Raw genomic sequence first — 21,156 nt, 5'->3', positions numbered from 1 at the left:
TGCTCTGTGTAAACAGCTCTGAGAAAACTGTGACCAGCCCAAAGTCACCCAGCTTGTCTGCACATGGAGGAAGAGTAGAGAATCAAATCCAGTTCTCCAGATTAGGGGTAGCCACTGTTTGAACGCTACACCTCGCTAGCTACCAAGGATACTAACTGGGTGGGGGCAGAGTTCAAGAAAAAGTGGAAAGTTTCATTTTGTGAAGTGCCCAAAGAGCATCAGAAATATTATCTTCTCAACTTGTAGTTTGTGCATCACATCAGGCGATAGGATCAGGAAGCAGAGAATCCCAGCTGGAGAGAAGGACGCTGGAATTCTGTCTGTGTAGAATTGATGTATGTGCCTCTCTTGAATCAGGCCATGTGTGTGTTTATTTAATCTCAGGCTGAGAAGGGCCCACCAGGGTCATCTAGTCCAACCCCCTGCCAACTCAAGAACTGCAACTATGATATCTCTGACAAGTAGGTATCCAGTTGATACTTAAAAACTTCCAGTGATGGGGTATCCACTTTCTCATGAGGGACAGTTTATAATACATAATGGCATGTGTGTGTGTTCAGTAGAAATTAGCCAGGTTTCATAGAAGGGGTAGTCCGAGGCAACAATATTGACTTCATTCAACACTGTTTGTATCCCTACTTTCTGCCCTGATTGGGGTAATTAAGGAAGCTAGTACATTTGTGAAAGTTGGACCATAAGGAAGGCCGAGCGTCAAAGAATTGAGGCTTTTGAACTCTGGTGCTGGAGAAGACTCTTGCGAGTCCCTTGGACTGCAAGGCGAACAAACCGGTCAGTCCTAGAGGAGATCAGCCCTGACTGCTCCTTAGAAGGCTAAATCCTGAAGATGAAACTCAAATACTTTGGCCACCTCATGAGAAGGAAGGACTCTCGAGAAGAGCCAAATGCTGGGAGCGATTGAGGGCAAAAGAAGGGGACGACAGAGAATGAGGTGGATGGATGGAGTCTCTGAAGCAGTCGGTGCAAACTTAAATGGACTCAGGGGAATGGTAGAGGACAGGAAGGCCTGGAGGATCATTGTCCATGGGGTCGCAATGGGTCGGACACGACTTCGCACCTAACAGCAACAAGTACATTTTAAGATTCCATGATGAAACCACACCTTAAAAAGTGGTTAAAACCAACCACAGAGAGACAGGCTTTTAATCCCTAGCAACTCCAGCAGCAAGACTGAGGAGGAAAGCAAAGCCTGGGGTGGGAAAAGTCTGTGGAGGAGAATGAGCTGGCCTTGACATTCTCGTGATCGCCACACAATGGACGTATGTTCCCATGGAGAAAATGGCAGATTTGGGAGGGCTGACTCTGTGATATGCCATAGAGCAGGGGTATAGCATTTGCTGGCAGGGGCTCATGGGAATTGTAGTCCATGGACATCTGGAGGGCCGCAGTTTGACTACCCCTGCCATAGAGTTTGAGAGAAAGGAACCTCCAGAGCGACACCCAATCCCCACTGAGCATCACCCCCCAAAACACCGAGAAATTCTCAAGGCAAAGTCAGTCTTTAAAATGCCCATTTCAAGTATTTTCCTGGAGTGTTTACTATGGTGATTGACGATCAAACAAAGGGTTAAAATGAGAGAGCACTGACTGTGGATTCCTAGAGAGGTTTTTCCTGTCTCTGTCCCATTAAGGATGAGTGAATTCTCTCCAATCTTGTCGTTCTTTCCATTTAGTCTTTTTTATAGCCTTAGGGTGGGAATACAAATCTTGAAAATCAAGTTGATCAGGCAGCAGAAGGCATTCAATAAACAGTGCAAGGGTACTAAAGTTATTTAACTGAGAATCTATGGTATACCATAGAGCAGGGGTGGCCAAACGGTGACTCTCCAGATGTCCCTGGACTACAATTACTAAGAGCCCCTGCTAGCATGGTGCCAGCGTAGTGCTAGCATGGGCTTGCCCTCTGAAGCTGCCATTATTTTTCTAGGAGAACTAATCTGTGTAGTCTAAATATTATTTGTGGTTCCAGGAGAGCTCATGGAGGTTAGCAACACTCTTCATTTACTTAAGGAGCCCTCTCTATAAATTAGGAGTTGCAAAAAACGTCATCAACTCTGGGTAAGGAAGCCCCTGGAGATTTGGAGGATGAAGGGGTTTGAGGTCTTCTTCATCTTCACTGGGGTATGATGCCCTAGGATCCACATTTCAAAGAGACAAGAAGAGTAAGGGTCCAGGAGCACTTTAAAGGTAAAAGGTAAAGGTATCCCCTGTGCAAGCACTGGGTCATTTCTGACCCTTGGGGTGACGCCCTGTAGCATTTTCATGGCAGACTCAATACAGGGTGGTTTGCCAGTGCCTTCCCCAGTCATTACCATTTACCCCCCAGCAAGCTGGGTACTCATTTTACTGACCTCGGAAGGATGGAAGGCTGAGTCAACCTTGAGCCGGCTGCTGGGATCGAACTCCCAGCCTCATGGGCGAAGCTTTCAGACTGCATGTCTGCTGCCTTACCACTCTGTGCCACAAGAGGCTCTTCAGGAGCAAATAATGGGGGCCACTATTTTATATTATTTATATACTCTTTAGATCAGTGGTCCCCAACCTGCGGGCCGCGGCCCGGTGCCGGGCCGCGAAGGACATGGCGCCGGGCCGCGGCTCCCTCTCCCCGCCCCCCCCCCGCAGTAAAAAACTTCCCAGGTCGCAAGCTTGCAGCCCGGGAAGCTTCTTACTGCGGGAGGGCGGGGAGAGGCAATCAGGCCGATGAGCGGGCGCGGCCCGATGAGCGGGCGTGGTCCGCGCGGGCGCGGCCCGATGCCCTGCCGGTCCCCAGCCTCAGAAAGGTTGGGGACCACTGCTTTAGATGTTGCGTATTGTAACGTTGGGTGAAGAATAATGCGTGTGAATAATCGACCAGTGTTCACTTTACTATATAACCACAGAACTTCAGATTTAAACTGGAAAAAAATGGAAGTTGGATGTGTGTGGGTGTGCACTATTTTATAAAGGCTGAACAGCCCATAAGCCGTACATTTAAAAATTCAATTTAAAAATCACAGTAAAACATGCGTTCAGTACATCAACAATGCAATATTGACATAAACTGCTCAGAAACAAATAAAGAGGGCCATTATCTTAATGGATGTAACTGGATCTGATTGCATTTTATATTTAAACTTGAATAAATGAAAGTTGGATGTGTGTGGGTGTATACTTACTTATAAAGGTTTCACATCCCATAAGCCATACACTTCAAAATTCAATTAAAAAAAAAACCATAGTCAAACATGCATTCGCTACATCAACAATTCAATATTGATATAAACTTTTCAGAAGCAAATAAATAACCATGGCCGTTATTTAAATGGCTGTAACTGGATCTAATTGCATTTTATATCATTTATATTGCTTAGATGTTGTGTAATTTCGTGCGAATAACCACATACGTGACCAGTCTGCTGTACTGCAGAACCACAGTATTTCAGTTTTAAATTTAAGAAAATTTAAATTGGCGTGCGTGCATGTGTGTGCATGCTAATATATTTAGGCTTGTCCATAAGCCTGGCACCTAAATACTCAAACTTTAACCAAAAAAACACGGCTGTGTGGCATCCCAACAATACAATTTTGACATGAACTGCTGGAAAGCAACCCAAGGACCACGCACATCACTGGAAGGCATGCAGCTGGATTGGCTTGGGTTTTCTATTATTTATATATATTCTGTTTAGATCTCTTTCTTATTACTATTATTATAATTGCTGGATGCGGTGCGGAGGGCGGCGCCTCCGCCTGTCCGGGACTCCAAGGGACGCCGCCGCTCCCTGCAGCCCAGGAGGGTCTCGCCAAGGCGGCGTCCGGGAGCCACCCGAAGGGTTACCTTCTGATCTCGGAAGCAGTTGGGAAATTTGAGCAGGGGGTGGGGACGAGGCGAAGGAGCAGACACGCCAGCCAGCCAGCCAGCCAGCCAGCCTTCCTCCTCGCAGGGACTTTGGCGTTGGGCGGGCTGCGGGGCTGCAAGAGCGGTGAGTGGCGGGCGGGGAGGGGGTTGCAGAGTTTGCAACAAAGCCAGGGATCTGGGAGATCTACTCCCCTCCTCCCCCAGTGGATCCACAAACTCTTGGTCGGCCACGAGGCAAAGGGTACCTTGCATGCAAAGCCTCGCTTGCATGCAAAGCCTGACCCCCCCCAGCCCACCCGGAAGCGTCGCCCTTCACTCCCCCGTCCCCAAAGAGGGTGCAATCTAAACCCATGAAGGTGTTTGCTTCGCTCGGTCTCCCGAGCGCCGCTGTTTGAAACTTGGCCGGGCAGAGGCTCTTTCTTTGGAGACTGTCACCCGCGGAAGGGACTGGCTGCCCTCCTAGGATCATCCCTCGTTTCTCGTGATAAAGGGACGGCTTTTATGCACGCACACAAGGGGAGCTGCCCCGCTTGCTGGACAGTGCCCTTCCCGCGGTAAAGTCCAGTTGCAAAGAGTGGGTTGAAAGTGCATTGTTGGGTGCAGATAGGGCTCCTTCTTGCGCGGGTTGGGTAATGCGCTTTGGATGCGCTTTGGAAGGCGATTTTCCGGTTTGGCGCAGGAAAATCCTGCTGCACGTTCACATCGAAAGTGCATTCCACATCCGACGTGTGTGGAATGCGCTTGGAGTTTGCTGTGTGAAATGGCAGAATCCACTTACAGGCCTGGATTGCAATGGCATTTAAAGGTAAAGGTATCCCCTGTGCAAGCACCGGGTTGTGTCTGACCCTTGGGGTGACGCCCTCCAGCGTTTTCATGGCAGACTCAATACGGGGTGGTTTGCCAGTGCCTTCCCCAGTCATTACCGTCTACCCCCCAGCAAGCAAGCTGGGTACTCATTTTACCGACCTCGGAAGGATGGAAGGCTGAGTCAACCTTGAGCCAGCTGCTGGGATCGAACTCCCAGCCTCATGGGCAGACAGCTTCAGACAGCATGTCGCTGCCTTACCACTCTGCACCACAAGAGGCTCTTGCAATGGCATTTAGGTAGTGGTTAACCAGAGTGTCAGACCAAGGTCTCGGAGACCGGGCTCAAGTCTCTTGCAGGAAGGGGAGGGTCATCAGAATCAATGAAAAGCTATGGAAAGTCACATGGATGTTCCCCTCTGGTTTGGCTTTTGCAATCCTGAGATGTCCTCTATCTCCAAAGGAAAAAAAAGGGGTGTTTTGTGACATTTTTTTAGGGTTACCGTATTCTGAATGTAAAAAAGGGACCATATTTCCCGACCCACTACTTCAACCAAGTGATCACTGTGATAAATCTCATAGGAAATACCCTCTAAAACTGTGATAATCTCCACAAACTAATAATATTCCTTAATCTTCCTACCCCACAAGAGGGCATTTTCATCAGTTTAAAAAAAAAAAAAAGCCCAGAAGAGGATGGACACCAAAAGAAAGAGGACATCTGGTGACACACATTTATACATACTTGTGACCCTGAACGACTTAATTTCATTACTGCAGTGCAGTTCATGGAAAATTCCTGATTTGGGGGATGAATCCTGGGAGGGTGGAATGCAGCCGTTTTTTCCCTCTGGAACTGATCTCTATCGCAGTTGTAATTTCAGGAGATTTCAGGACCCACCTGGAGGGTAGCAACTGTGGCCCTCCAGATGTCCATGGACTACAATTCCCAGGAGCCCCTGCCAGCATTTGCTGGCAGGGGCTCCTGGGAATTGTAGTCCATGGACATCTGGAGGGCCGCAGTTTGACTACCCCTGCTCTAGAATGTCAGTTCATCTCCAGACTGCAGAGGTCAGCTCTCCTGGAGAAAATGGCTGCTTTGAAGGGTGGACCCTATGTCCCACTGAGTGCCCAGACTCGACCTCCCCCCCAAACCCAAGGAGTTTCCCAACCTAGAGCTGGCCACCCTATCTCCTCTGCCCCCACCGGTGGCCAGGAAGGACCTGTTGACCCTATCAGCAAACTTTGAGAGATACAATAATGTATCTTCTCAAAAGGATGGGATTTTCGTTCCCGGAAAGCAAAAGGATTTGGTCAAGGGTTTCTGCTACATTCGTGGTCTGAAGTTTATGGGTCAGCCTCTTCACCATTCTAGATCTCAGTGGCACCCACTCAGCTCTTTCTGTAAGTGTGTGTTTTCTCTCCTTCCTGCTCTTTGGTTAGGGAAAAGAATGCATTTCTGAGGTGATCCATGCAAATGGTTTGACGCTTGCTTGTAGTTTTTAACCATTCCATTGTGTTTCCCTCCAGGCCCAGGAGAAATTCCCTTTGCAAATCAGGAACCAGGGAACGGGCCTGTGGCCTCTGACAGTTGAAAATCGTTGGTCACCGAGGAAGTCCTCTTATTGCAGCAGCAAAATCCAGGAAATACGACAAAGATCATCAGTTTCCTGAATTGTGTCTCTACCAAGATCTTGTGTGTAAAGCACAACACCAACCAGGTGTTTTCTGCCTGCAATTAGCCCCATAGCAGGATTCTCAGTAACTTTCCGGATTTGCACTGGTAGAGTCACAAGGAAAAGCGATGAAGGAGCGGAAATCTACAGGCCTAGAACAAGAAGAGGGACCAGGAGGAGGAACAGAAGAACCGATCCGGATAATTCAGTCTGAAGATATGGTGGAGCGACCTGGATGGCGAGAGGAAGGAGAGGAGACACTCTGGAAAGCTAAGAGACAGGAGTTCTTGGAAGAAATTGCTTCCCCTTGTATGGGGTGGGAGGAGGAGCCGAGCCACTGGGAGGACGCCAAAACCTTCCTGGTCTCTTTCGAACAAGTTGCGAAGGCCTGCCAGTGGCCCAGGGATGAGTGGGTGGGCCGGCTCCTGCCAGCGCTGAGCGGAGAAGCCCAACAGGCCTTTGGAGCCCTGGAGGCCAGAGACAGGAAGGATTATGGGAAAGTGAAGGCGGCCATCTTGCGCTGGGAAGTCAAACGCACGGAAGCCCTGCGCCAGCATTTCCGGCAGTTCCGCTCCCGGGAGGTGGAAGACCCGCGGGGGATATACAGCCAGCTGCAGGAGCTCTGCCGTCGGTGGCTGAGGCCGGAGAGGCACTCGAAGGAGCAGATCTTGGAGCTGCTGACCCTGGAGCAATTCCTGGCCATCCTGCCACCAGAGCTGCAGAGCTGGATCAGGGCCGGCTGTCCTGAGAACGGCACCCAAGCCACGGCCCTGGTGGACGTTTTCCTCATGAACCACCAAGGTGGTGCAGAGACTTGGCAATGGCAGGTGAGGATTTAATAGTTACTCCCTAGATACTCCAACAGAATCTTAGATGTTGCGTAGGTTTTTTAGCAGAACTGATGCAGTTTTGGAAAGGTGAGCTTCCACTGACCAGCTTAATTCAACTGTGCTTAGTGCCCTTTCAAACTGAAGAAGAAGAAGAAGAAGAAGAGTTAGTTCTTATAGGCCACTTTTCTCTACTCGAAGGAGTCTCAAAGCAGCTTACAATCACCTTCCCTTTCCTCTCCCCACAACAGACACCCTGTGGGGTGGGTGAGGCTGAGAGAGCCCTGATATCACTGCCCAGTCAGAACAGTTTTATCAGGGTTGTGGCAAGCCCAAGGTCACCCAGCTGGCTGCATGTGGGGGAGCGGGGAATCATACCCGGCTCGCCAGACTAGAAGTCCGCACTCCTAACCACTACACCAAGCTGGCTAACAACAACAACAAGAATCTGTATTTTTATAACTTGCCCTTTCCATGAGGCTCAGAATGGGTAACATAAGTCAGGAAACAGTCAGAAATATCATTAAAAATGCTTTAGGGCTTCCTATACATCCAACAGTTCCCTTGATCACTGAGGAAGGTTTCCATTCCATTCTTTGGATGCTTTTAATTTTATTTATTTCTTATTTTATATTCATTTCATATATGCTTTTCTTTTGCCTGACCCTTCTTAGCTTCTGTGATCTGAAGGGATCAAGCTATTCTGGGCTATCCAGGTCGGCTTTTTTCAACCTTTTGACCATCGAGGAGCCTCTGAAATACTTTTCAGGCTTTGAGCAGCCCCGAAATCAGCCCCAAAGTGGTCAGTTGGCCACGCCTCCCTGCCCTCTAGGAGGTGGTTTGAGGCGGGAGTAGGCAACCAAAGTCTGCCGCCTTTCCCAGGCGTGGTAACCACATGAGAACACACCCCAAGGTCTGTGGAAGCAGCCAGTTCTCTACTTTCATGGCAATGCCAAAAATAGCTTGTGGTTGAATCCCATTGTATACGGCACTGGTCAGTCCACACTTGGAGTACTGTGTGCAGTTCTGGAGGCCTCACTTCAAGAAGGACGTGGATAAAATTGAAAGGGTACAGAAGAGAGCGACGAAGATAATCTGGGGCCAAGGGACCACGCCCTATGAAGATAGGTTGAGGGACTTGGAAATGTTCAGCCTGGAGAAAAGGAGGTTGAGAGGGGACATGATAGCCCTCTTTAAGTATTTGAAAGGTTGTCACTTGGAGGAGGGCAGGATGCTGTTTCTGTTGGCTGCAGAGGAGAGGACACGCAGTAATGGGTTTAAACTACAAGTACAACGATATAGGCTAGATATCAGGAAAAAAATGTTCATATTCAGAGTAGTTCAGCAGTGGAATAGGCTGCCTAAGGAGGTGGTGAGCTCCCCCTCACTGGCAGTCTTCAAGCAAAGGTTGGATACACACTTTTCTTGGATGCTTTAGGATGCTCTGGGCTAATCCTGCATTGAGCAGGGGGTTGGACTAGATGGCCTGTATGGCCCCTTCCAACTCTATGATTCCATGATTCCATGATTCTATGATTCTAAGGAAAGGTCAGGGAGCCCTGATGGAGCCCTGGTTATATTTGAGTCACACCCACCCACACAGAGCTGGAAGAGACCACAAAGGTCCAGTCCCCCCCCCCCCCATCTTCTCCGGGACTTAAATATCACACACTCCTGACGGTCTCATCTGGTCCCCTCCTAAAAACGACCAACGAAGGAGAATCCACCACCCTCTGAGGCAGTGTATTTCCTGGTTTAGGGACAGTACCTAGGTTGAAATGACAAAGCGAACGAGGAGGAGGGGGTTGAATCTGGCAAAGGAGTCTTTGCTTACCGGCAAAAGACAATAACGCAGGAAGACAGACAGATCTTCCTGGCCTTTTCGGTGCCACAACCAAGAAGACCCTTCGTTCTGCTGCCACCATCTGACAGGGGCACCCAAAGAGGATCATGCTGGCTGAACGAGCAGGCAGTCCTTAACGTATGCAGGTCCCGACACGCTTCCCCGAATGTCCAGGTGCCCACCCATTCCCTGCAGTCCTGCTAGGCGGGTGGACATCAGCGGTGGATTCGCTTCTAGTTCCTCAGGGATCTCCGAAGAGCTTTATTCATCCAGAAACGGCTTCCGTCAGTCATGCCCTGGAAGATCTGAGAGACCCCCTTTGCACACCCAGCCTGGTCCTGAGCGGGATCCTCTTTGCTGTTTCAGGGGCCGTTGCGGGAAGTCGGTTCCCTGAAGGCAGAGGATGGATCCCCGGACCCCGCAAAGAGGACGGTCTACAAAGAAGCCATGCAGAACAGTGAGGGAGAAAGTCAATTGCTGGGTAAGGATTCCACTGAATCTTTTCTCTTTCTTTCTTTCTTTCTTTCTTTCTTTCTTTCTTTCTTTCTTTCTTTCTTTCTTTCTTTCTTTCTTTCTTTCTTTCTTTCTTTCTTTCTTTCTTTCTTTCTTTCTTTCTTTCTTTCTTTCTTTCCTTCCTTCCTTCCTTCCTTCCTTCCTTCTTTCCTTCTTTCTTTCTTTCTTTCTTTCTCTCTCTCTCTCTCTCTCTCTCTCTCTCTCTCTCTCTCTCTCTCTCACACACACACACACACACACACACACAGAAGGCCAGAGCTGGCTGATGAGATGCAGCCTTGTGCTTTGATAGCTTCGTGGAAGAAGGGACCAAGCCCTATGAAGATAGGTGGAGGGACTTGGGAATGTTCAGCCTGGAGAAAAGGAGGTTGAGAGGGGACATGATAGCCCTCTTTAAGTATTTGAAAGGTTGTCACTTGGAGGAGGGCAGGATGCTGTTTCTGCTGGCTGCAGAGGAAAGGACACGCAGTAATGGGTTTAAACTTCAAGTACAACGATATAGGCTAGATATCAGGGGGGGGGGGGGAAATTCACAGTCAGAGTAGTTCAGCAGTGGAATAGGCTGCCTAAGGAGGTGGTGAGCTCCCCCTCACTGGCAGTCTTCAAGCAAAGGCTGGATACACACTTTTCTTGGATGCTTTAGGATGCTTTGGGCTGATCCAACACAGAGCAGGGGGTTGGACTAGATGGCCTTTATGGACCCTTCCAACTCTATGATTCTATGAATTTTGGTTGATGAGACCCGCGGAGCTGGCGGCTGACAGAAAGGCTTAGAATACAAATTGACAATTAAATTTAATTCAGGTTTTCAAATTCTAAACTGAGTGTTTAACATTAAATAATTAACCCCATTAATTGGGGCCGCCTCCTGTTATGAGGAACTTTAGATGGTTGCTGCATGGGGAGGGGGGGAGTTCTTAGAGCGTTTGTCGAAAAGGGGTGAGCACCCAAGCAGGGAAGCCGGCCTATTCGTGGTGTCATTTCTAGGCCTCAACCATAGCCCTGAAGAACTGGTTAAGATCCCTCAGGGCCCTGCTGAGGTTCTCAACCTTCCTAACGCCGCGACCCTTTAATACAGTTCCTCATGTCGTGGTGACCCCCAACCATTAAATTATGCAAGGGTTCTTTCACAGAAATTAAACACAAACTGACCAATGGCGTGAAGATCCATTGTTCATCATCATTGTATATAAATTGGCTTTTTTTTCTGGGGTTTCTCAGTTCAGTTCTGCCTCTTGTCCCACCATGCCGATCTCTCTCTTTTCAGCTGCTCCAGACAGATGAACGCTCTATCTCGATCTACCCCGCAAGGCTGTTGTGTGGATGGCGCCCCCCCCGCCAAGCCACTTGTCCTGCTGTGACCCCTGTGAAAGGGTCGTTCGACCCCCAAAGGGGTCCTGACCCCCAGGTTGAGAACCACTGAGGTAGAGCATTGCATCAGGAGGGGCCAGAGCTGAAAAGCCCCTTGCGGAGGCCAATTTCAACTTTTTAGGGCCAGGGACCCTTAGAAAATTCTGGTTGCTGGATTTTAGTGCTCTTGGGGGGGGGGGCAAGATTTCTGTCCTGCTTCATCTTCTCAGATTCAAGGTAGCATATAGACAGGGTTGCCTACAAGCTGGGAAAGGCCTTGCCCCTTTAATTGAGGATTCACGTGCGAACACGGGAAGCTGAAGCTTTTTATGGCATGGAAGTAAGAAACATCAGCTGGTCAGTGACAGCTGACAGCTTACAAGGGCTGGACATTTCTGGGTAATTACGATTGCCAGGCTTGGCCACCCGTAGAGGGCTTCGAGGTGGGACATGGTGTGGGGGGAAGTGACAGTGTGTGCACAGTTATGTCACTTCCAGTTCAAACCAGGGAGCGATGTTAGAAATGCTGGAAACTCTATGGTAAAATCATAGAGTTTTCAGCATTTCCTAGAGCTGTCCTAAATCCCTTTGTGGTTTACACTAGGATTGAAGTAGTGGCCTATGTAATATCACCCTTCCCCTCCCCTCCATCCTGCCACCAACAGGAGTTGGGAGTTGGGGGATCCACTGTTCCACACCAGGGAAATGGTAACCTTTTTATTAACATGACTTAGAGGTCTTCAAAGCTACCAACTTTGACCAGTTTCTCATGTTTTTTCTCCTGGGCAATTTCACCTTCAGTGGGACTGCCAGGAACAACGTTCATCTGTTTGAAAGACGGCTAGAAGAACTCCTGGCAAGACTTGAGTTGCTAAGCATGAGCAAAGCATGATGGGACACCTCCTCTGTTTTGCACGTATTCAAGTGTCAATAGTAGAACAACAGGTGGGAACTTCCCAGTGTGAAAAGGGATTGGAGGCAAGCAAGGCCCAAGTAAAACATTCCCAGAGAATCTCTTTGCTACTTTTTAGTTGGGGGAACAAAACATCCACAGGGGCTTCTTTTCACACCTCTGCCTCACCTAATCTGTCTGCCTCTTTCAAGATTCCCTTTTGCAAAGTGCTGTGAAACGTTTCTTCCTTCCCATCTGGCCACTTGAAGGAAGGCATGCTTATTCCCTGTCTAAAAACCTGCTTCTGTTCCTCTCAGGCAGGGGAAACAAACGCTCGGGATGCTTCTCTCCATCACTTCCTCCTGAAAGACAGGAAACAGCTGAAGCTGGGCAGGCAAAGGTAGGCTGATGCTCTGAGGGGAATATATATATATCAAAGTGTTCCAAAATAACTTTACATTATAAAATGTATATTTATTGGCTACACCAGAAAAAAAGCAAGATCCCCCTTATCATAACCATCACAATAATTCTCACTTCTAGCTTCTAAGCATTATGCATATTTTACGACGACATTATGAATCCAAAAGAAATTCCACCTAAACCTCCGGAAGGAGTTCCTGACAGGGCGGTTTCTCAGTGGAACAGGCTTCTTCGGGAGGTGGTGGGTTCTCCATCTGTGGAGATTTTTAAGCAGAGGCTGGAGAGCCATCTGACGGAGAGGCTGATTCTGGGAAGGCTCAAGGGGGTGGCAGGTGACAGTGGATGAGCAAGAGGGTTGTGAGTGTCCGGCATAGTGCAGGGGGTTGGACTAGATGACCCAGGAGGTAGCCAGCGCCCGTGCCTCCCCTCCCCCTCCCCCATGGCATGGTGCTGGCTGCGCCAGGAGAGACTGGCCGCTTAGGGTGCTGCAGTGCCGAACCCTAATCTAGTCCCGCCCCCTGAACAATGCGGGATCAGCCTCAAGCATCCAGGAAAAGTGTCTGTCCAGCCGCTGCTTGAAGGCTGCTTGCAACTTCCCACCACTAACTGTGCAACAAGTTGTGTGTGGTGTCGGTTGGGTTTTTTATTTCCTGTTTCAAGAGGAACTTCAAGGCGACAGATGCAGCCAAGCAGAGTCTGACGGAGCTGGGCCAAAGGACCATGTTTTGGCAAGTCCTGCAGGAGGACAGTGGAAACGTAGACACCTCGGGTAAGGCTCTCTTCTGGCAAGGGGCAGTCAACCCGGAAGACATTGCCCAAAATTTTAGAATTTGATCCTGTGTTGGGCATGTGTCTTTACGTGCGTCTTCACGTGTGTCGAGTTCACTCACCCGCACATGATCGAAGGGTGGAGCGATTCAGCTCGGTTAGGCCGCCTCGGAAATCACCAAAGCCCGAGGTGGCCAGAACCACGGCGCGGAGAGGAAGGGCACAGAGTGTGATGCCACTGCCCATCCTCACCGTGGCACTGGCCTCCTACGCGTCGCCTCAGGCTTCGGTGATCGCCAAGGTGGCCAGACTGAGCCGAACTGCTCAACCCTAGTTTGTACCTTCCTGGGGCAAATTATCACAGATGTGTCTGCCCAAAGGCAAGAAAGCGTATAAATGTGTATTTTTCAAGAACGGATACTTGAGTGTCTGCCATTCATCTTTCTTCCCCTTGGCCTCTGCTTTAGGTTTGCCCCCCCCTGGGTTGGGGAGGTCCTGGAGATCTGGGGGTGGGCCTTGGTTAATTTATTTACATTCCAAAATTATATCTATTTTCTGTGCAATTTATCTTGTGTCTCCAGAGAGAGGGCGGCAAATATAACAATAAAACAAAAAGGGAAATAAAGAACGTCTCAGCGTCCATCCTTCAAAGCCGCCGTTTTCGCTAGCAAATTTATTAATTATTATTTATTTATTACATTTGTATATCGGCCTCCCCTAAGGTTCAGGGCGGTTCACGTAGAACTAAACAGAATAATACATCGAACTCGGTTATTATTATTATAACAAATAAAAGGTTAAAATATTTTAACATAGCAAACAATCTAGCAGACCCATGCTTGGTCATTTCTGTTGCACGAATTGGATCAGTTGTAATTCTGGGAGATCTCCAGGCTCCTCCCGGAGGATAGCCGCCCAACCCAGCTTCCTCCCTCTGCTCTTGCTTCCTGGCCGAGATATGTTGGTTGCTAGAGATGCAAATAGGTGTGAGAGGAGGGTGTGAATTGGGGCAGCCACAAAGCCACAGTCAGTTCCCAAGACCAATTATATTCCCCTGTGCAGATCTCGGGTCGAAGGAGTCTGTCGCCCTCCCAGAGGAAGGGTTGCTGATCGCGACATCGAAAAGTAATAATTTTGTCTGGTATTTACTTATGAGTGAAGCACAGAATAATTGTGATGTTATTTGTTCTGCTTCTGATTTTCTCATTGAGATATTTTTTTAAAAAATGATTTGATTTGATTTATGTTGCGATTTATATCTCGACGCTCTCAGTAAACTGGCTCGCGGCTGGGTCAAATTAAAACCCCTAATAGAATGCAGTATGGACCTATTAAAACACCCATTAAAAACCTGATGGTGGTGATAAATCAGTCCTGTGGTGCTAACTAAAAGCTTAAAACCGGTCACAGGGGGAGCCCTGAGCACCGATCCCTTGCCCTCAGCGATGGCCGGCTAGTGGGGGCATTAGAAAGTCTTAACCTCCCAAAGTCTAATCGGAAAATAGTCTTTTAATCCCAATGCACCAGGAATAGTTCTCCATGTCTTCCCCTGTGTCTCTCTGCTGCAGAGGGATTTTTGGTTCCTAAATCAGGCCTTGCCTCTCACTTGGAAAAAAAGGAAGAAATGTTGGTTCAGTTCCTGGAGGAAGGAGAGATACTCCCGGGCCAAGATCCAGGTAAGGAGTCAGAGAAGGATATTTGAGAGATTCTTAAGGTTCAGGAAGAGCCCAGCTAGATCAGGCTGATGGTTTCCTGTCTCACACCAAGCAATTCCCCTGGAGAACCAACAACAGGGCAGAGAGGCCGAGGCCTTCCCCTGGTGTGGCCTCCTGGCTCTGGGATTCAGAGGCTTAGTGCCTCTGGATATGGAGGTTCTCCTCAGTTACCGTGGCTAGCAGCCATTGATGGGAGATCAACCCTGACTGCTTTTTAGAAGGCCAGATCCTGAAGATGAAACTCAAATACTTTGGCCACCTCATGAGAAGGAAGGACTCCCTGGAGAAGAGCCTAATGCTGGGAGCGATCGAGGGCAAAAGAAGAAGGGGACGACAGAGAATGAGGTGGCTGGATGGAGTCACTGAAGCAGTAGGGGCAAACTTAAATGGACTCCGGGGAATGGCAGAGGACAGGAAGGCCTGGAGGATCATTGTCCATGGGGTCGCGATGGGTCGGACACGACTTCGCACATAACAACAACAGCAGCCATTGATAGACATTCTCTGGCATTCTCTTGGAGGTCTACAGAACACGCTGGCCGTTGTTCTTTCTTTTACTATTATAAGAAAAAAAGCAGTAGCATCTTGCAGGGGTTTCTAAATTATTGCAGGGCCCAGGAGAAGGAATGATGTCAAAGAAGCCGAGCATTTGAATCTGCTTTTTACTAAGTTAGTAAGCTAGACATGGTCGACCTCATCCTTTCAGCTAGAAAGGCTGGAGATTGAATCTGGGACCTTCCGCATGTCAGGCAGATGTTCTGCCACTGAGCCCATTTCCTAAATGATCTCCTTAGGCCTGTGGTCTACCAACTCCTTTCTACTCCCGATGCTGAAGATGCCAAACCTGGGCTCTTTCACAGATGCCCTGCTGCTGAGCTGCAGCCCTGCCCATCCTTCCAAGGTCTTGAAAGAAAATATTATTATGAATTAATTAATTTGATTTATTTCCCGCCTCTTGTGGCGCAGAGTGGTAAGGCAGCAGACATGCAGTCTGAAAGCTCTGCCCATGAGGCTGGGAGTTCGATCCCAGCAGCCGGCTCAAGGTTGACTCAGCCTTCCATCCTTCCGAGGTCGGTAAAATGAGTACCCAGCTTGCTGGGGGGTAAACGGTAATGACTGGGGAAGGGAATGGCAAATCCACCCCGTATTGAGTCTGCCATGAAAACGCTAGAGGGCGTCACCCCAAGGGTCAGACATGACCTGGTGCTTGCACAGGGGATACCTTTACCTTTACCTTTATTTCCCGCCACTCCCAGATGGCTCGTGGTGGGTTACACCTGTCTGAATAAAACCCCCATAAAACCCCAGACGTAAAAATCACAATTGATTAGTCAAACCAAAAGGAAGAAGATACAGCAGAATCTTCTCACTGCTCTCAATAACCCCCCAGTAAACATCTCCGAGAGAGGTGGGAGGGAAGAGGGGGCAGATGTCACTTGCAACCACCACTCATACCACTCTCCGGAAAGGGGGGCCATGCAGATCTCCCTGACCGTACCGGCCTCAGCTACAGACCTGGTGGAAGAGCTCCGTTTTGCAGGCCCTGCAGAACGCTGAACCAGTCCCTCTCTCTGGGCTGATACTGCGTTGAGCAGGGGGTTGGACTAGATGGCCTGTATGGCCGCTTCCAACTCTATGGTTCTATGATTCTATGACTAGATGGCCGGTATGGCCCCTTCCAACTCTATGATTCTATGATTCTATGACTAGATGGCCTGTGTGGCACCTTCCAACTCTATGATTCTGTGATTCTATGACTAGATGGCCTGTATGGCCCCTTCCAACTCTATGATTCTATGATTCTATGACTAGATGGCCTGTATGGCCCCTTCCAACTCTATGATTCTATGATTCTATGACTAGATGGCCTGTATGGCCCCTTCCAACTCTATGATTCTATGATTCTATGACTAGATGGCCTGTATGGCCCCTTCCAACTCTATGATTCTATGATTCTATGACTAGATGGCCTGTATGGCCCCTTCCAACTCTATGATTCTATGATTCTATGACTAGATGGCCTGTGTGGCACCTTCCAACTCTATGATTCTGTGATTCTGTCTCTTTCAGGTGATGTGAAAAGGATCAAGCAAGAGGACTCCGAGGAGGACGACTCTGGCCCAGGTGAGACGTGGGAGTCATCGACAGAAGCCACCCAAGCGGACGTTCCCGGGACATCTGAAATCCACAAGCAGAGATGTGAGTTTCCAGGGTTGCAGGTCAAGGAGGAGCCCCCAGAGTGCTTAAAACATCTTTCTGCTGCCTGTGGCAACAGGTACACAGTGAACCTGTATAGGAGAAAATACACACCCAGGCTTCTGGCAACTCACACAGAGGGGTGCCCCTATGAATGCCCCGTATCAGAGGCCAGCCTCCAGCCAAAATGTTACCCTGAGCAACGCAGTGGAACCCGTCCAGAGGTCACAAAAAGAGAGGCTGATTGCCATGCCTGGCGTTGACGGGCTCCCTGGGAGCGTTTGGCTGGCTGCTGTGAAAGAGGGTGGTGAGTTTGACAGACCTTTGATGCCTCCAGCACAGGACTTCTGGCTCGAACTGTCACTTTTGCTCTTCCAGCAGGGAAAAGACAGAGTCAGGTTTAAGCTGGAAGGCCTTGAATCAGCCAGTGGTCATGATTACCAGCGGCGGTACTATTAAAGGGGAACCAGCACGAAATTTTCAGCCTTGTCTAATACGTGGTGAAAATGTAGCATTCCTCAACACAGGGTGGGAATATAATTGCAGGGCGTTTGTTGCAAAACAGACACCCTGTGAGGAAGTGAGGCTGAGAGAGCCCTGAGATTACTGAAGAAGAAGAAGAAGAAGAGTTGGTTCTTATAGGCTGCTTTTCTCTCCCCAAAGGAGTCTCAAAGCAGCTACCAATTGCCTTCCCATTCCACTCCCCACAACAGACACCCTGTGAGGGAGGTGAGGCTGAGAGAGCCCTGAGATTACGGAAGAAGAATTGATTCGTATAGGGCACTTTTCTCTACCCAAAGGAGTCTCAAAGTGGCTTACAGTCGCCTTCCCTTTCCCCTCCCCAGAACAGTGAGGGAGGGGAGGCTGAGAAAGCCCAGAGATTACTGAAGAAGAAGAGTTGGTTTTTACATGCTGCTTTTCTCTATCCAAAGGAGTCTCAAAGGGGCTTCCAGTCACCTTCCCTTTCCTCTCCCCACAACAGACACCCTGTGAGGTGGGTGAGGCTGAGAGAGCCCTGATATCACTGCTCAGTCAGAACAGCTCTGTCAGGGCTGTAACCAGCCCAAGGTCACCCAGCTGGCTGCATGCGGAGGAGTGGAGACTCAAACCCAGCTCCCCACATTAGGAGCCACCGCACTACACCAAGCTGGGTGTAGAAAGGGGTGTTGCGAACAGAGGCAGGAGCCAGCAAGAAGGACTTTACTGTGGTTGTGAGCAGGGGTGGCCAAAGTATTGACCTCTCTCTCTCTCACTCTCTCTCTCTGCAGTTGGAAGAAAGGGGATTAAGCTCCCAGTGGAGGAGGCACAATACAGAAGAAGGGAGTCTGAGGAGACACACGGGGCAGTGCCCCATTTAACCCAGCGGATCATGATGAAGACGGCGGAAGTTCAAGAGCAAGCGTGCAGGTCCCAAAGGCAGTTTACAGCTGCCAAGATAACGGGGTCGACGAGCCCCAGAGGATCTCCACGGGCGGGAGAAGACCCCGTCGCGGAACGTCACGATCCCCTGCCCGCTCGGGAGAACTTCCACAAGCGTCTCGTGCGAGCGGGAGACTTCCACCCGAGCCTCCATAAACATCAGAGAATCCCCGCCGGAGAGAAGCACTACGAACCCTCCCCCTACGGGAGGCGGAACTTCCTGCCGCGGGAACACTTGATCCGGCACCAGCGTCGGCACCAGCGGAAGAAGACTTACGAGTGTCCCGACTGCGGGAAAAGCCTGCGATCGAGCGGGTCGTTCAAGTCCCACCAGAGAATCCACACCGGAGAGAGGCCTTACGGGTGCTCGTACTGCGCAAAATCCTTCAACCAGAGCATCCATCTCGAGCGGCACCAGAAAGTCCACACGGGGGAGAAGCCGTTCGAGTGTCCGGAGTGTGGGAGGAGCTTCAGTCGCAAAGATACGCTGATAAAACATCAGAGGACCCACACGGGCCACCAGCAGATCTTTGACTGCGGGAGTTGAGGGTAGGGCATAGGGGGGTAGGGGATACGCTAGCCGTTTTCATCACCGATACACGTCGGAGAATCCGAGAAGTGGCGGAAACAGTGTAATTTTCACACTGGCAGAGAGATTGCTGATTTTTTTTCCCAGTCGAACAAAACTATTGGAAGTCCCTAGTGCCCTTGATTCGCTTAGGCGTGCTTTTCTAAGCCGGGGAGTTCCGTGATTTGACGCCCGTCGAGGTCGGTGGAGTTAGAAGGGGGTAGAGTCCTACGTAAAGATAGGTAGAGTCAAGCCCAGAAGAACCTTTTGAGAGTTCCCGTCATCTCATAAGCGCACTCTCTGGGAATGTTATTGGTCTCATAAAATGCTGCTGGTCTAAAGTCCGGCCGTTCGGTCGCAGACTGATGGCAAACTGCACCTCAGTTCGTCTTCTGCCTCAAAAACCCTGCAAGACAGCGGTCTCAGATTCATTCGTCACGAGGGCCGGATCTGACGCAAAGCTCACTTTGTCGGGCCGGGCCACACGTGCCATGAAATGTAACGCTCGGTATGAGAGATCGAAATGTCATAACGGACATGGGCAAGCTGAATTAATGATATTAATTTTTTAAACTCAAAATACAAATATGCTTAAACACACCTAGAGTATTTACTTTAAGTGTCCCCATGGTACCCACCGCCCCACGCCTACTGCCCATGGCTCTGGGACGGAAGGGTGGCCAGATTGTGGCTCTCCAGATGTCCATGGACTACAATTCCCATGAGCCCCTGCCAGCAGGGGCTCATGGGAATTGTAGTCCATGGACATCTGGAGAGCCACAATCTGGCCACCCCTGAGGGACATAGAATCATAGAACCATAGAGTTGGAAGGGGCCAGACAGGCCATCTAGTCCAAATTGCTTTCCCAATTTGAAGCGACCCCGGGGGACCGCTACTCACCCCACTAGGGGCCAAGTATGTTAAAATGCTTGCGTGTACGTTTCCTCAACAGGGCAAATCGTGTTCCTCCAAGGCTATTTCAGATCCGGGAAGTGGCTCATGCCTCATTCTCTACAGTCCCAGTCTGAATTGGGGTTTTGTACTCCTCGAGGTTCTACGGTCCAGCCCTGGGCCTCCCAGAACATACACCGTAGACGGGGCCCAAAGTGGATGCAAAGATGTAGCCGAGGACAGCAGATGACATTATTAGGCGCTCAGAGAAAGGAAGAAGAAGGGTTTCGGGTTTCTCGCCACCTGTTCTGAAGTGGAAGTGTGGGCCAGGTTGAAAGCTGTTGGGACGAGAGAGGCGGAGAAATCGTGTTTCTTTCTGGCAATGCCCGCAAGATGGATTGCGTCCACCGTGGTGCTTTTCAAACAACACCCGTCTGGCCATCGGGTTTGGCCGGCAGGGCCTCTCAAAATGAGCTGCTTTCCACACACTGGCTTAGTAAGTCGTGCTTTTGGCCAATAAACTGCTGGAACGCCAAACTGCTGCTGAGTGATCATTTTTTAAGCAAGTTGGAAAGGGGGGAAAAAAGAGCAACCCAATTTGGAAGCATTAAAAATGCTCTTTTTAACAGTAATCCCCATTCGGTTTTGGAAGCTTGCTGGGGGGATCGGGGGGCCCATTCTACCCCCGGCTACCGTTGGGGGGTGTAGTGGAGGGGTGGCTCTCCTGATGTCCATGGACTACAATTCCCATGATCCCCCACCAGCACTGAATTATATTTTTTTACTCAAAATACAAGTATGCTTTAGTCCAGGGGTAGTCAAACTGCGGCCCTCCAGATGTCCATGGACTACAATTCCTAGGAGCCCCTGCCAGCATTCGCTGGCAAGGGCTCGTGGGAATTGTAGTCCATGGACATCTGGAGGGCCGCAGTTTGACTACCCCTGCTTTAGTCTGTCCATAGCAGCAGAAAAGAGCAAGACTCCAGGACTAGCTAGGGATGCCAACCTCCAGGTGGAACTTGGGGATCCCCGGAATTAACAGCTCCTTTCCAGAGCAGAGAAATTAGTTTTCCTGGAGAAAAAGGGATCAATTGGAGGGTGGATGCTATGGCATGGGACCCCACCGAGGCACCAGTCCCCACCCCCAGCCTCACCCCCAAATCTCCAGGAGTTTCCCAACCTGGATCTGGCAACCCCAAAACTAAGCAAATTGGTGTCGGGGAGAATCTCTGGAGAGTCACTGGGGAAATTGTTTCCTTATTTTTGCGTTTTGCTGCCTCGAATTCTGTTTTTTTTTTTTGGGGGGGGGGGACATCATCCGGACATGGGGCCACTGTGGGTGGGCAAGTTGTAGCGAGTTTCCTGCTTCCTGCAGGGGGCTGGACTAGATGACCCAAGACATATGAGGATACCA

The 21,156-nt window shown here is 49.7% G+C and overlaps 1 protein-coding gene across 5 annotated transcripts; it reads left to right on the top strand.

Annotated features, from left to right (window-relative positions):
- The first annotated feature begins 3,842 nt into the window (after positions 1-3,842).
- Positions 3,843-20,279, top strand: LOC143833988 (uncharacterized). Of its 5 annotated transcripts, XR_013229717.1 has the most exons (10): positions 3,843-3,980; positions 6,191-7,163; positions 9,373-9,487; positions 12,079-12,161; positions 12,845-12,953; positions 14,015-14,077; positions 14,521-14,628; positions 16,738-16,866; positions 18,132-19,471; positions 19,626-20,279. XR_013229717.1 is itself a non-coding variant. In XM_077330429.1 (9 exons), the coding sequence occupies exons 2-9, from the start codon at positions 6,465-6,467 to the stop codon at positions 18,827-18,829; spliced, it is 2,004 nt and encodes a 667-aa protein (XP_077186544.1). In that variant the 5' UTR covers positions 3,843-3,980; positions 6,191-6,464; the 3' UTR covers positions 18,830-19,554. The 5 variants fall into 5 exon arrangements, 4 of the variants coding, with proteins under 4 accessions (XP_077186544.1, XP_077186546.1, XP_077186547.1 ...); XM_077330429.1 differs by lacking the exon at positions 19,626-20,279 and having other exon boundaries at positions 18,132-19,554; XM_077330430.1 differs by lacking the exons at positions 3,843-3,980; positions 19,626-20,279 and adding an exon at positions 4,555-4,661 and having other exon boundaries at positions 18,132-19,554.
- Positions 20,280-21,156: the final 877 nt, after the last annotated feature.

This window comes from Paroedura picta, chromosome 3 (genome assembly GCF_049243985.1).
Source record: "Paroedura picta isolate Pp20150507F chromosome 3, Ppicta_v3.0, whole genome shotgun sequence".
NCBI classification, from domain to species: domain Eukaryota; kingdom Metazoa; phylum Chordata; class Lepidosauria; order Squamata; family Gekkonidae; genus Paroedura; species Paroedura picta.
The sequence above is the reverse complement of the archived record's forward strand: the minus strand, read 5'-3'. Positions and strand labels throughout refer to the sequence as shown.

Excerpts from the sequence above, each read along its gene's own strand:
- LOC143833988 (XM_077330429.1), top strand. The coding sequence starts at position 6,465 with ATGAAGGAGCGGAAATCTACAGGCCTAGAACAAGAAGAGGGACCAGGA. Across the intron at positions 7,164-9,372 it reads CAGAGACTTGGCAATGGCAG|GGGCCGTTGCGGGAAGTCGG; the intron begins GTGAGGATTTAA and ends TTGCTGTTTCAG. Across the intron at positions 14,629-16,737 it reads ACTCCCGGGCCAAGATCCAG|GTGATGTGAAAAGGATCAAG; the intron begins GTAAGGAGTCAG and ends TGTCTCTTTCAG.